The sequence below is a fragment of the Eulemur rufifrons genome, chromosome 7 (assembly GCF_041146395.1).
Source record: "Eulemur rufifrons isolate Redbay chromosome 7, OSU_ERuf_1, whole genome shotgun sequence".
NCBI lineage: Eukaryota > Metazoa > Chordata > Mammalia > Primates > Lemuridae > Eulemur > Eulemur rufifrons.
In genome coordinates, this window is record NC_090989.1 from 63,797,530 (window position 1) to 63,813,943 (window position 16,414).

The window sequence follows — 16,414 nt, forward strand, 5'->3', positions numbered from 1 at the left end:
ACAGTGGCACAATCATCATAAATTTCTCTCTTGATTAAGATTCATATTTGTCCCATAAGTTTCAACATGAGGCATTTCTGTTCAGTTCTATTTCATATGTTTCATTATGATTTCTTCTTTGCCCATTAATTATTTAGAGATATTTTAAGTTTCTAAAATATTTTTTATCTAATTTTATTTTAGTGTGTTTAGAATATAGTATCTACAATTTTTGTTTTTTGGTATTTAATAATTAATTTGATATTTATCAAATACCTATTTCCTTCAGACACTGTTTTAAGTTCTAATGGTATAATAATGAACAAGTCACCGTACTCCTTTGTCTTTATGGTACTAACATTCTATTGTTTGAGAAATATTTTTTAAAAAATCATGTATGTATGATTTGTGGCTTGGGAGATGTTTGTGTTTCAGTATGGTCAGATATGGTTGTGGAGTGGTCTTGTTTTGTCTTGATCCCTCATGGTTACAGAGTGACCTTGTCTAATGTCTCCTGGATGTCAGGGGATGCTTTTCTCTTTTTTAATTTTCTAAGTAATTCTAATGTCATATTTCTTATATTATAATCTTGTATAATTATCTCAACAATTTATGATATTTTGAGGTTTAGTATTTCATATTTTATGATTTACTGGGGCTATTGCAAGTAATGTTTTATAAGCAAAGCAATTTTTAACTTTCAGATATTTGCTTGGAAAAAATATAATTACATTTAAAAATATTTTAGTACATCTTGGGCTTAAATTTGGAAAGATTATATTATTTATTTTCTTGCTTAAGTGATATTTTTCAAACTTTTTAAACTAACAAGTTTCCTTTCTGTAGTCTCATACACTCAATAGAAATTAGTTTTATTGTTCATCATTTTCTCTGGTAAAAGAATTGGATTGAAGTTAAAATATATCTAAGTATAGCATATATGACTTTATATAAATTTTATATCTAAGTATAAAATATATCTGAGTATAGCATATATGACTATGTAAATAAATATTCAAATATATTTAATTTTGACATTAATTTCATTTAGTAAGTCATGCATGCCATTTACTTTAAGTTAGCTTGTAAACAGCTCATTTTTTTGTAAAATCAATAATCAAACATTTATGTTACAGCTTCACAAATAAATATCCATTGATTTAATGACCTGATATTTGAACTTTTTGTGTATTTTTTGTTAAAACTACTAGCTGTTTTTTTTGTTATTTTTTGTGTCTCATTATATAATGTTGAGGTAAGTGATAAAGTGTCAGGATGCTATGTAGGAATAGATTATCTCCACCACTATATTTTCTGTTTTTACCACTGGTTTTTTTTTTTTAAATTACTGAACATCTTAATGCACTGCATAAGAATTTTTCATCAGAGGAATACTACTAATATGTTTCAAGAAAATCATCTTAAGGTACATTTGTCAGAAATATTAACATTATTTTGACATTAGCTATTTTTATCCTTCCTCTTCTTTTTTTATTAACAATGAAAGATTATATTTTATTAGATTTACTCTATCATTGATAAAGAAAATAGGAAGGATACAAGCCATAACTCAATCATATAATAGTAAAAATCAATAGCATGGCTAGCATTGTCACTGAGTATTGGAGATGATCATCTTATAATCATTATCTGCTCTCAAATTCTATTTTAGAAGGATGAATATTATATGTATTTTATTAATAATATTAATTTATAAACATAACCAGTTTTAATGATATGAATCTTTAGAATACCTTTGTGAACTTCTGAGGGTTCATAAACTATCAGTTTAAAATCCTGTCTTCAGTCAAAGAGAAAATAGAATTTAATATAAAGTAATTTGAAACCACATTTGTGGCCACATTTTTCAAATGCATGGGACTGAATGGCATATACATAGTTTTTTAAACTTATCCCATTTCCTCTTTTATTTCATCTTCATTTTCTATCCCAATTTTTCTTTCAATCTTTATACTTATTTTTATAGTGTGTCATATATATTTACATTCTTCCTTAATTCCTCTTTGGAATGAGGTAGAGTTTATTGGTTTATATTGAAGCAGAGTTTGTCATTTTTTTTAAATGTGAGACTCTTATGTGCAAGTTCTAGAAAAATTGATATTCTAAATAAATTTGTGTTATTTGGTATGATTTTACTTAATTGACATTAAACTTTATTTGAATCAAATTAAAATTAACATTAGAATTAAGAAAATGATTGTTTTAATGTTTTCCAGCTGCTAATAGGTTATGAAAATGGTACTGTAGTATTCTGGGACTTGAAATCTAAAAGAGCAGAACTCAGAGTTTATTATGATGAGGTAAGTGGTTTCTACTGAATATTTGAAAAAAGTATTGTGACTCTGTGTCTGTTTTCTACTTTTAAGCCTTTGTATTTTACAACAGGGAATTGGGAAACTGCCTGATTCTGACCCAGTACCTCACACTCTCTTTTGGTATTTGTACAAGTTCCAACTCTGGGTTTTTCTCGTAAGAGGGAATTCTGCCTTGACTACCTTTTTTTGGCCCCCTCCCCCCTGATTTTTTTTGGCATCTTCTATGCTTTCATGCTTGTTGCCTATACTGTATGTCCAACCTTGTCTCAACTGCTTTTCCTTCCTCTAGGCTTCAAGCTATATTGTGCCTCCTTGTCCTTAAAGTCTCTAAAAACACTATTCACACCTGCCTTAGAAATTCATTTTCTGTGGCAAAAGTTTAAGTCAGTTTGAAAGACCTTATCTTCTAATACTTGCCTTCTTAGAATAGAGAGAAATTTTATAAATAGTAATACTTAATAAGTGACAATAAGATCCTGAAGTAAGCTTTATTGTATATAAGTGAGACTTGATTAGGTTTTCATTTAGGGGAAGCAACAAACTCCCATTTGTCAAGGAATAGCCTCCTAGTTTATACTTTAGTTGTTGAAGTGTTGATTGTAGGCAATTAATTATTTTCTCCTTCAAAAGAGGCTCATGTGAAGATAGAGAAGCTGGGGGCAAAAGGTGAAAAGGGAAATTACCTTTTATAGTTGTGAAAATAAAGGTAATCATCTGTGCTCTTAATTCAATTTGAAAAATGGTAGGAATGGGAAGAGATGGAAGGAAAATATAGGCCAGAAATATCTGTCCGGTAAAACCCACTCTTGTATGGGAAGAGCACCAAATAAGGCAACACTGCAATAAATAGAAAAATATCTTCATTTTATCATGGAGGAATAAAAAAATGTTGCCAAATGAACCTGTAGTCACTCAACTGGGATACTTTACATGTTCTCTCCCATCCCCTCATAACTGTTAAATTTTTCAAGTGTCGGTGCTTAAAGCCATAAGCCTTCATCTACTTCATAAACTCTACAATTCATTCTTCGTGAGTCTCTCAAACTAAACTTTATGGAGAGAGAGAGATAGATAGATAGATGTCACAGTGGTAAAGAATTCAGAAGTAAATGACATAGCTTAACTTAATCATGATTGGTGAAAAATAATCTGACAAGTAATATCATGTGTTCTTTATGATCAACTTCCTGGGCATCTTGAATCATAAGGAAAGAAGGTCCTAGGGTGCTAAGCTAGGATTCTCCTTTAGTTACATATACAGAATATAAAGATGGAGATGGATATTTTTCCCTCTCTCAAGACTAGCAATTAAATGAGGTCCACATGCAATCTGGGTATTTAACCAGTTGGAATTAGAGTGGCCAGCTCAAAAGGAAACTCAGAGAAAAATTCTGAATCAGCTAGTTTTTCTACGGCCTTAAAAAATATGGAAGGAAGATTTTGAACTTTAAAAAGTCAGTAAAAGTAAATTTATGAAGAAATTTTTAAATAAGGATTTGCAACAGCCTAAGTTAGTAGAGTACCACATCATACCTAATTCATACCTAGAAATTATTTTAAAGATTGGCATCTGATATATGTATATAAATCTATCTACTTTAATGGATAATTTTATGTTCTATAATTTTTATAGGAATAGTCATATACTTCATTTTACTGCCAAACTTTTCAAACTTTCCTTAGCACTTTACCTCTCATATCTAGAAACCATATTTAATAACTGTCTGAAATGGTTTTTCCTAAGTCACCAATAATCTCCTCATTACTGTACGTAGTAATCTCTTCTTAATCTTTAAGTTCCTCACTGAATCTGTGACTTTACCTCAGTTCCTCCTTAAAATAATTTCTTTACTTGTCTGTGTCTTTCTGCCTCATTTATCATGCCTCCTTTCTCCATCACTGATTCTCTCTTTAGTGCTCTTTTAAATTATAGATGCTCTTTAGGATACTATATCTTCACCCTCTTTTCATCTCTCCCCAATTATATACTTATGTTTATATCTTCTCTCATAATTTCAAATATTACCTTTGTGCTGAAAAATTTAACATCCATACATGTCTATCATTTACCTCTCTCCTGAGCTTTAGATCTAAATACATATAACCATCTATTAGGTAAGTTCAGATTAAATATACCGTTGGCACTGAATTTTCATTTAAATACCTGAACCTCCTTCCATGTTTTTTTAAAGTTTTGTTTAGTTAATTCACTGTAGAACCCTCAGAGTAATATTTGATTCTTTCTTCGTCATATATCACATGCAATCAGTTTTTGCAGTCTACTTGATTCTTTGTATTGTCTCTCATTTATTTCCTCTCTTTTCTCATTCCCACATCTAATGCCCTAGTTTAAGTTATCTTTTGCCTATATGACTATAAGAGCCCTTTACCTTAATCACCTTTCCTTTGATAGCTTACCTTTTCAATATATCCTTCATTAACAAGATTATCATTTTAAAAACATAGAACATAATTCTCTACCTCAGAACCTTTTAATGACCTCCAATTGTCAACAATATAAAGTCCATATTCCTTGACATGGGATTTAAGGTCCTGCTGCTATCTTTTCCTTTTAGTTTAACTTACTGCGTTCTTCTGCACACTCCCCACATTTCAGACATATTACTCACTATCCCCTAAGCATATCATTTATTTCTTACTTCCAAGCTTTTGGTCCTGCTAATTCCTCCTCATGGGCTCTCTCTCTTCTTTGCTCTTCTGTATATAAAAATCTTATTAAGTCTTTAGCCACTGTAAAGCCATTTGGACTATTTAACTAGCCCCTTCATGAATAACAGTTGATGAATTGAAAGTTTTGTTTAAGAAATCCAAGAGTATTTTCAGTAATAAATATATGAATTTTACTTTCACATTAGCTGTAAAATTTTTGTTTCATTACATAAATATTTCTTAAATAATATCTCACAGAGAAATCCCTCAGCATTTGGCATGAGGAAAGTCTTTTAATTTTTTGGAGAAATTGCTATGTTTCCTTTTTTCAGATCGTTATCCAGTTTTTTGAGTTTCCTTTTTCTTTTTTGTTTTCAAGAAACTTGGTCTCAGCCACTGAGTTGACAAAACTGCTAATGTTTTGTCTTTCAGAATCTGTTTTCTATTTAAAATTCTTCTTGAATCAGTTGTATTATATTTGCTTCTTCAGTAAACCCTTTAAGTCCTTTTTTTTTTTTTTTAGAAAAGAGTAGGATAGAATCAAACAAATAGAAATAAAATATTTACCCATCAAGTCAGATCAAATGACAGCTCCTCAGTAATTCACTATTTGATATCCTGATCTCTAACAAGTTGGTTTTACATGTCTATTCTTCTGTACAATAACTATATCACTTTTATAGTACTTATTTTGGGTTTGTTATGGCCATTATTTTTATATCTCTCTTTTCCAATAGATAGAAATTCAGTGGAATATGAAGGTGGTTTAGGGCTTGAAATTGTATGTATGTGTGTTACAGTCACAAACAATAGGTATGACTAGTTTTCATTTATGTCAGTCTTCTTTCTCCTGCCATTTTTAAAGTGTATTTAAGAAAAAGATGTTGTCGGGCCGGGCACGGCGGCTCACGCCTGTATTCCTAGCACTCTGGGAGGCCAAGGCGGGTGGACTGTTTGAGCTCGGGAGTTCGAGACCAGTCGGAGCAAGAGCAAGACCCCGTCTCTACTAAAAATAGAAAGAAATGATTTGGACAACTAAAAGTATATAGAAAAAAATTAGCGGGGCATGGTGGCGCATGCCTGTAGTCCCAGCTACTAGGGAGGCTGAGGCAGGAGGATCGCTTGAGCCCAGGAATTTGAGGTTGCTGTGAGTTAGGCTGACGCCACGACACTCTAGCCAGGGCAACAGAGTGAGACTCTGTCTCAAAAAAAATAAATAAAAAAAAAACGAAAGAAAGAAAAAGATGTTGTATACATCTGTTCTGCTTTTCTGACTGTACGTAGCACATCACCCAAGTTCTGCATATACTTTATTAATTCAGAAAGAATACCAAGGGTATGGAGAAATGTGTGTGACATTAAATACTTATTCACTCAACATATATTTATTTAGTACCTACTTTATGCAAGACACTGTGCTAGTACTGGGAATACGACAACTTGGAAAAATGGAACACTGTCAGCCCTCCATATCCATGGGTTCTGCATCTGTGGATTCAACCAATTGAAAATATTTGGGAAAAAAAAAAACAATACAACAATTAAAAATCATACAAGTAAAAAAGTACTGTATAGTGACTACTTACATAGAATTTATATCTTATTAGGTATTATAAGTAATCTAGAGATGATTTGAAGCATATGGGAAGATGTGCATGGGTTATATGCAAATATTATGCCATTTTATATAAGGGACTTGAGCATCTGTGAATTTGAGTATCTGCAGGGAGCAGGGGAGGGGGTGCTGGAACCAGTCCCCTATGGACACTGAGGAATGACTGTAATTACTCTTGAATTTTATCTAATTCAAAACTATGGAGTGAACCTGAAAATATAAAAAAAAAAAACCCTTTTTGCTTTAAATCTATTTAAATAGTATATATGCTAGGGGCAGTACAGTGCAGTGATTGAGAATATGGCTTTTGTAGTTAGACAGACCTTGGCTTTGAGGTGTGACTTGAGCAAGTATGTCAATCTCTCTGAGCCTATTTCATATGTGTGAATTAAAAAAAATACCTATTTTATAGGATTAAATGAGATAATATATTAAAAAACACCATGGGGTTTGGCATATAGAAAGCCTTCAGATGGTAGTTCTTACTTAAAGTATTTTTTTAATTGTCTACTTTAAGTGGAACTAGGACTCTACCTTATCAGAAATTATCTTTTAATAACTTTTATTTCTGTGTAAATAATTTTTCAAAGAACTATCATAGGATACAGGAAAGACGTAGGATTTACAACAAAAAGTTCTAGAATATAATGACTTTAGGAAATTTACTTAACTTCATCTTGGGAAATGAGTTTTGGTAGCCTTTTATAAGCCTGTAGAGGGTAGAAGCTAAAGATAGTCTGATCTGGGTCATAAAAATTACATGTTTCTTAAGTGTTACTAGTACAATAATTTTATATCAAAATATTTTTCCTTTGGAATATAGATTGATATAACATATCTACTTTTTCCTCTTTTACTTGTTTCTAATTATTATTTTATTAGGCTATTCATTCAATTGATTGGCATCATGAGGGCAAACAGTTCATGTGCAGCCATTCAGATGGTAGCTTGACTTTATGGAACCTGAAAAGTCCAAGTCGCCCTTTCCAGACCACAATTCCACATGGTAAGATGTATGCTTTCAAAAGAGATAAACACTAAAGTTACATTGCCTTGACTTGAAGTAGGACAGGTAGTATCAGTGTGTTTGGTAGAAAAGAGTAATAATAGGACATGGCTTCTGGTTGTAAATACTTCTTTTTACCTCCTACAGATCCCAACATGATGCCCCAAACTTTCCACATTTCCCCTCTTCCTACAACCTATGCCCCTACTTTGTAAGCTGTACTTATATAGAGACTGTACTAACCAAAAATTGGATAATGGATGGTTGATATATCTGAGGCAGAGGGTATAATATAGGAAATTTGGCCAGTTTTAAGAGTTGAGGAGCAAGTGAGAGAATGGCATTATACAGATCTAACTTAGAGACCTAATTCCTATACTACTTTATAGTTTATTGTTTTCTAGATTATCCTACTTATTTCCATTTGTGCCATATGATTCCACTAAATTATGAGGACCATGGTTTTAATTATAGTGTTTAAAAAAAATCTTATCTTCATGTTAAAAAGAACATTTTAATCCTAAATGAGGATTTTAATCTTAAGTAAAGATTTATGTTGATCTGTGTACTTAACTGGGCAGAATAAAATATTCAAATGTATGAATATGTGTAGTTCAGGTGACCAAATTATTTCAGATAATATTGGTAATGATCTGAGTTTGATATTTACCTCACACTATTGGCTGTTTGTAAGAATAAATAGGTCAAACCCTAACAGTTAATCAAACAGATTCTGTTTTATAGTTCCTGAGTATTTATTATAGTGTCACATTTAGAAAATAGTGGTATGTTTTCTATAATGAGTGATCCATAGATCACAAGCTTTCTCAGAATTATTTTATATGTTTGACATTTTTTGTACCACAGTCACATGCTCCATGTGCAAATGATTAAATTATTGCAATGTTTAACCTAGCTGCTTTACTTAGAGATAACTTTACATTTAGACACTTAAAAATGCTTTATTTAGAGATTGCCACTGGGGAAAATTTGGATAGGTATTTGCTACACATGCCACTCAGGATTAACTATTTGTTTCTATGGTAGTTCCCCTCTACATCCTCTCACTTTTCCCTCCCCGCCCCTCAAATCCTCATGCCTTTTATATGTAAAAGTTTAATAAGATTTATTCATAAATTTTCTATTTAATTCCTTCTATTCTTCTCAAATATTTTATTAATAAATTATTAATTATTAATAGTTCATTTTGGCTTGATTGGATATTTTATACTTTCATATATTTTATCATATCCATATTCATTTTATCAGTTTGGTTGTTTTCTATAATTCTGCTTTCCTGTTGAAATAAATAAGGTTCTGTTCACAGGTTGTTGAAGGTATCAGCATTTATGTCTTTCATAACATATATTAAATATATCAGTTTAAATTCCTGCTGCCTCATGATGACATAGTTAAGCAAATACCAGTGATTTTGACAATAGAGATATTTATTGTCATATCTATCTACATATTTGGGTTTATTTTGTTTCCTTTTGTTTTAACTATTTTTATTTTCTAAAATAAAAATTTTTTCCAAGTACCAGTTTAATTGTATCCTATAAGTTTTGATATGTAATTTCATTGATGATACATAATTTTCATTAATACTCAGTTTGAGGTATTTTCTAATTCCGGTTATAATTCTCCTTTGACCCATGAACTAGAAAGACATGTGTTTTTTAATTTCTAATCATGTTTTTTATTATGGATTTTAAAATTATAGTCAGAGAATGTGGCATGATACTACAAAATTTACTGAGATTTTCTTTATAATTAGTGCGTAGCAAATTACCATAAAGTTCCAAGCATGCTTGAGAAGAATTTACATTTTCTGATTGTTACATAAAGGTCAAACTTGAAATTGTATTTTTCATTTTGTATGGTTTAAATCTTTGCTAAGTTTTTGTTTGATATTTCATTTCTAAGAGAAGTCAGTTAAAATTTCTGTTGTAGTAGATTTCCCTTGTATTTCTCTTCATTTCTCCTTTATATACTTTAAAAATCAAATAGATCAAAGTGGTTGTGTTTATCAGATTCTCTGTGATTTAACTGATATTTGTCTAGTGCTCTAAATTGCTTAGAGAGTGGCATTAAAATCTCCGAATGTGATTGTAGAATTGCTTACTTCTCACTTTAATTCTGCCCATTTTCGCTTCATGTACTTTAAGGATCTATTATTAGGCATCCATTACTTCTCCTGTAGAGAGCATACACGAGTGTCCCCCTTCACATCCCCACGTTCCTCATCCATGGATTGAAAAAACCAAAGATTGATAATATTCAGGGGAAAAATATAACAATATAACAATTAAAATATTACAAATAAAAAGAAACAATACAGTATAACAACTATTTGCATAGCATTTACATTGTATTAAGTATTAATGTTAGTGGTCCCCAACGTTTTTGGCACCAGGGACCGGTTTCATTGAAGAAAATTTTTCCATGGACCACGGATGTGGGGGTGGGGTGTCATGGGTCTCAGGGAGGTGGTGCAGAGCTCAGATGGTGATACGTGGCCTTTTTCCTAACTGGCTATGAACTGGTACTGGGGCACGGCCCCGGGTTGAGGACCTCAGATAATCAGGAGGATGTGGTTAGATTATATGTAAACAGTTTGCCATTTTATATAAAAGACTTGAGTATCTCTGAATTTTGTTATTCATTGGCGGGGGCGGGGTTGGAATCAATCTTCTATAGATAACCAAGTTGAGTCTTATGTTTTTATGTAGCGTTACAGTTGAAATGTCCATTAATATTAAATGTAATTACTGATGACATTGAATTTAGGCCTACCACTTTATTATTTGTTTCTTATGGGTCCTATCATATTGTTTTTGTTCTTCTTTTGTCTCTTTCTGCCTTCTTTTGGATTATTGGAATATTTTTATTAGAATTCCATTTTTATTTACACATAAGCATTTTATCTTCACATAGTTTTTCATTGATTGCTCCAGGGAATACAATATACTTCCTTAAATATTGAAAGTCTATTAGAGCTAACATTGTAATGCTTTACATAAAATGTAGAAATCTTGCAACCATACAGATTTATTTATCTACCCACTGTCTTTTATGCTATACTTACCACACATTACATTTAAATATATTGTTATAATATTTACTTTAAATAGTCACATGTATTTTTTAATTAAGAGGAAAAAGAGTCTTTTATATTTCCTGTTATTTATCACTTTCATTTATTCCTGAAGATAAAAGGACATTATTTAGCATTTCTTGTAGGTATGGTAGAAATGAATTCACTGAGCTTCCTTTTTTTGCTTTCATTCTTGAAGGCTATTTTTGCTAGATTTCGATTTCTGACCTGACAGTGTGTGTTTGTGTGTGTGTTTTGTTTTTAAAATGATGAAAACTTTAGAGATGTTTCCATGGTTTTCTGGCTTCCATAATTTCTTTCTTTCTTTTTTTTATTTCCTAATTTTTTTTTTATTTCAGCATATTATGGGGGTACAAAAGTTTAGGTTATGTATATTGCCCTTGTCCCCACTCCTGAATCAGAGTTTCAAGCATGTCCATCCCCTAGAGGGTGCTCATCGCACTAATTATGTACGTATACACCCATCTCCTCTCCTCCCTACATCTGCCTGACACCCAATTAATGTCATTCCTAAATGTGCTCTTAGGTCATGATCAGTGAAACCAGTTTGATGGTGAGTACATGTGGTGCTTATTTTTCCATTCTTGGGATACTTCACTTAGTAGAATGGGTTCCAGCTCTATCCAGGAAAATACAAGAGGTGCTATATCACCATTGTTTCTTAAACCTGAGTAGTACTCCATGGTATACATATACCACATTTTGGAAGAATCAACATTGTTAAAATACTTATCCTACCCAAAGTGATATATAGATTCAATGAAATCCCTATTAAATTACCAACATCATTTTTCACAGATACAGAAAAAATAATTTTATGCTTTGTATGGATACAGAGAAGACCCCGTTTAGCAAAAGCAATTTTAGGCAATAAGAACAAAATGGCTTCCATAATTTCTGAATGAGTAATTTGTAGTAGTTTGAATTTTGGTTTCTCTGTATAATGTGTCATTTTTCTCTTGTTGATTTCAAACATTTTATGTATCTTTTATTTTCAGCAGTTTATGTTATGCCTAGGCTTAGTTTCTTCAAGTTCATTCTGTTAAGGGTTCCACCAAGCTTCTTATATTGATAAATTTGTATCTTCCACAAAATTTGGGAACTTTTCAGCCATTTATTTCTTCAAATATGTTTTTCTGCTTCCCCCTCTGTCTTTTCTCTTTTTCTGAGATACAAGTTACCTGTTAGAATTTTTGGTATTGCCCCACATGTCTCTGAGCCTCTGTTTATTTTTCTGTCAATCATTTTTCCTCTGTATTTTTTTTATTTCAGCATATTATGGGCATACAAAAGTTTAGGTTATGTATATTGCTCTTGGCCCCCACCCTCCGAGTCAGAGCTTCAAGCATGTCCATCCTCTAGATCGTGCGCATCACACTCATTATGGATGTATACATTCATCCCCTCCCCCCCCCATCTGCCCAACACCCAATTAATGTTATTCCTATATGTGCTCTTAGGTATTGACCAGTGAAACCAATTTGATGGTGAGTACATGTGGTGCCTATTTTTCCATTCTTGGGATACTTCACTTAGTAGAATGTGTTCCAGCTCTATCCAGGAAAATACAAGAGGTGCTATATCACCATTGTTTCTTATAGCTGAGTAGTACTCCATGGTATACATATGCCACATTTTATTAATCCACTCATGTATTGATGGGCACTTGGGTTGTTTCCACATCTTTGCAACTGTGAATTGTGCTGCTATAAACATTTGAGTGCAGATGTCTTTCTCATAGAATGTCTTTTGTTCTTTTGGGTAGATGCCCAATAATGAGATTGCTGTATCAAATGGTAGGCCTACTTGTATCTCTTTAAGGTATCTCCATATTGCTTTCCACAGAGGTTGCACTAGTTTGCAGTCCCACCAGCAATGTATGAGTGTTCCTATCTCTCCGCATCCATGCTAACATTTATTGTTTTGGGACTTTTTGATAAAGGCCATTCTCACTGGAGATAAGTGATATCTCATTGTGGTTTTGATTTGCATTTCCCTGATAATTAGAGATGTTGAGCATTTTTTCATATGTTTGTTGGCCATTGTTCTGTCATCTTTTGAAAAATTTCTGTTTCATGTCCTTTGCTCATTTTTTAATAGGGTTATTTGATTTTTTTCTTGCTGATTTTCCTGATTTCTAAATAGATTCTAGTTATCAGCCCTTTATTGGATGTGTAGCATGTGAAAATTTTTTCCCATTCTGTAGTTTTCTGTTTGCTCTCATGACAGTTTCTTTAGCTGTGCAGAAGCTTTTTAATATGATCAGGTCCCATTTGTTTATTTTTGTTGTTGCTGTGATTGCCTTTGGGGTCTTCTTCATAAATTCTTTTCCTAGGCCAATGTCTTTAAGAGTCTTTCCCGCATTTTCTTCTAGAATTCTAGTAGTTTCACACCTTAGGTTTAAGTCTGTTATCCACCATGATTTGATTTTTGTGAGAGGTGAAAGGTGTGGGTCCTGTTTCGTTCTTCTACATGTGGCTATTCAGTTTTCCCAGCACCATTTATTGAATAAGTTTTCTTTTCCCCAGTGTATGTTTTTGTCTGCTTTGTCAAAGATTAGGTGGCTACATGAGGATGGTTTTATATCTGGGTTCTCAGTTCTGTTCCACTGGTCTGTGTCTGTGTGCTTGTGCCAATACCAAGCTGATTTAATAACTATAGCCTTGTAGTATAGTTTGAAGTCTGATAAATTAATACCTCCCATTTTGTTCTTATTGCCTACAATTGCTTTTGCTAAATGGGGTCTTCTCTGGTTCCATACGAAGCATAAAATTATTTTTTCTATATCTGTGAAAAATGATGTTGGTAATTTAATAGGAATTACATTGAATCTGTAAATCACTTTGGGCAGTATCGACATTTTATCAATGTTGATTCTTCCGATCCATGAGCATGGTATAGTTTTCCACCTGTTTACGTCTTCTGCTATTTCTTTCCTCGGTGTTTCATAGTTCTCCCTATAGAGGTCTCTTACCTCCTTAGTTAAATATATGCCTAGGTACTTTATTTTCTTTGTTGCTATGGTGAAGGGTATTGAGTCTTTGATTTGGTTCTCATGTTGACTGTTATTGGAGTATATGAATGTCTCTGATTTGTGTGTATTGATTTTGTATTCTGAGACTTTACTGAATTCATTTATCAATTCCAGGAGTCTCTTGGTTGAATCCTTGGGGTTTTCTAGATATAATATCATATCATCAGCAAAGAGTGAGAGTTTGATCTCTTCTGCCCCCATTTGGATGCCCTTAATTCTGCTCTCTTGCCTGATTTCTCTTGCAAGGACTTCCAGCACTATGTTGAATAGAAGTGGAGATAGTGGGAATCTTGTCTGGTTCCAGTTCTAGCGGGAATGCTTTCAATTTTTCCCCATTCAGTATGATGTTGGCTGTGGGTTTGTCATGTATGGCTTGTATCATTTTTAGTTAGGCCCCATCTATGCCTATTTTGTTAAGTGTTCTTATCATTAAAGGGTGTTGAATTTTGTCAATTGCTTTTTCTGCATCTATTGAGAGGATCATATGGTCTTTGTTTTTGCTTCTATTTATGTGGTGAATTATATTTATTGATTTGAGTGTGTTGAACCATCCCTGCATCTCTGGGATGAAACCCAGTTGGTCATGATAGATTATTTTCCTGATAAGCTCCTGGATTCAGTTTGATAGTATTTTTTTGAGAATTTTTGCATCTATATTCATAAGGGATATTGGTCTGTAGTTTTCTTTTTTTGTTGCATCCTTTCCTGGTTTTGGTGTCAGGGTTATGCTGGCTTCATAAAATGTGTTGGGAAGGATTCTGTCCTTCTTGATGTTGTGGAATAGCTTTTGCAGGATAGGCACCAGTTCTTCTTTGTAGGTGTAGTAAAATTCGAGTGTCAAGCCATCTAGTCTGGGACTTTTCTTTTTAGGAAGGTTTTTTTTATTACTGTTTCAATTTCAGTTCTTGATATTGGTCTGTTCAGGAATTTTATTTCTTCCTGGTTGAGCCTAGGGAGGCTGTGTGTTTCTAAAAATTTGTCCATTTCCTCCACATTTTCTAGTTTGTGTGCATAAAAGTTTTTATAGTATTCATAGATTATATCTTGTATCTCTGTGGCATCAGTTGTAATTTCTCCTTTCATGTGCCTGATGGCACTTATTAGAGATTTTTCTTTTCTGCTCTTGGTTAGTCTAGCCTGAGGTGTGTCAATTTTGTTTATCTTTTCAAAGAACCAACTTTTTGTTTTATTAATCTCCCATATGGTTTTTCTGTTGTCCATTTCATTTAGTTCTGATTTGATCTTATTGATTTCTCTCCTTCTGCTGGGTTTGGGGTCAGTCTGTTCTTCTTTCTCCAGCTCTTTGAGTCTATTCATTAGGTTGTCTATTTGTAAGTTTTCTGTCTTTTTGATATAGGCATTTATGGAAGTAAATTTTCCTCTCAGGACTGCTTTAGCTATGTCCCACAGATTTTGATAACTTATGTCTTCTTTGTCATTTAATTCAAAGAATCTTTTGATTTCCATCTTGATTTCTTCATTTATAAAATAATCGTTCAGGAGAAGGTTGTTTAGCTTCCATGACTTTGAGTAGGGATGAGAATTTCTGTTAGTGTTGATTTCTACTTTTATTCCATTGTCATCTGAGAAGATGCATGGTACAATTTCTGGGGTTTTTTTTTTTTAATTTTTTAAGACATGCTTTGTGTCTTAGGATATGGCCAATCTTAGAGAATGTCCCATGAGCTGATGAGAAGAACGTATATTCAGTGGATTTTGGATAGAATGTCCTATAAATGTGAGTCAGTCCCATTTGTTCTAGAGTTCTGTTTAAATCCATTATTTCTCTGTTTATTTTCTGTTTGGAGGATCTGTCCTGTGCTGTCAGCGGGGTGTTGAAGTCTCTGGCTATTAGGTGTTGCTGTTTATCATTTGGTTTAGATCAAGTAGGGTTTGCTTTATGAATCTGGGTGCATCTAATTTGGGTGTATATATATTTAGTATTGTTATGTCTTCTTGTTGAACTGTACCCCTCACTATTATATAGTGCCCATCTTTGTCTTTCATTACTTTTGTTGATTTAAAAACTAAGTTATCTGAAATCAAAACTGCCATGCCAGCCTTCTTTTGGCTTCCATTTGCTTGAAATATTGATTTCCACCCCTTTGTTTTTAGTCTAATTGCATCCTTGCAGGTTAGATGTGTTTCCTGGAGACAGAAGATACTTGGTTTGTATTTTTTTATCTGTTCAGCCAGCCTATGTCTCTTGAGTGGGGAGTTCAAGCCATTCACATTTATTGAGAGAACTGATAGATGGGGCAGGTTTCTGTTCATCCTGTTGGGTATAACTTCATTGCTATTTTTTCTCTCTTGAGCCATTGTGGTATCTGTGGTATCTGGTCTTTGATCTTTAGCTTTTGAGTGGTTTTACATTTGTGAGTGTTTATTGTGCTGATCTGTGTGCAACTGTTTTGAGTACTTCTTGGAGGGCTGGTCTTGTCTTGGTGAATTCCCTCAGTCTTTGCTTATCTGAGAATGTCTTAAGTTCTCCTTCCTGTATAAAACTTAGTTTTTCTGGGTGCAAGATTCTAGGCTGGGCATTATTCTGTTTCAGAAGAGTCAGAATGGGACCCCAGTCTCTTCTTGCTTGTAAGGTTTCAGTTGGGAAGTCTGGCGTTATTTGGATGGGCTTTCCTTTGTATGTTACTTGTTTCTT

General features: G+C 33.0%; 1 protein-coding gene across 2 annotated transcripts in view; it reads left to right on the forward strand.

The window, feature by feature from the left end:
• The window catches only part of STXBP5L (syntaxin binding protein 5L), a 303,406-nt gene that overhangs the window by 144,058 nt on the left and 142,934 nt on the right, over positions 1 to 16,414 (forward strand). For both annotated transcript variants that reach the window (XM_069472686.1, XM_069472687.1), the window contains exons 7-8: positions 2,217 to 2,300; positions 7,483 to 7,606. In XM_069472686.1, the coding sequence (XP_069328787.1) occupies positions 2,217 to 2,300; positions 7,483 to 7,606 (208 nt within the window). The remainder of the gene's footprint in view (positions 1 to 2,216; positions 2,301 to 7,482; positions 7,607 to 16,414) is intronic.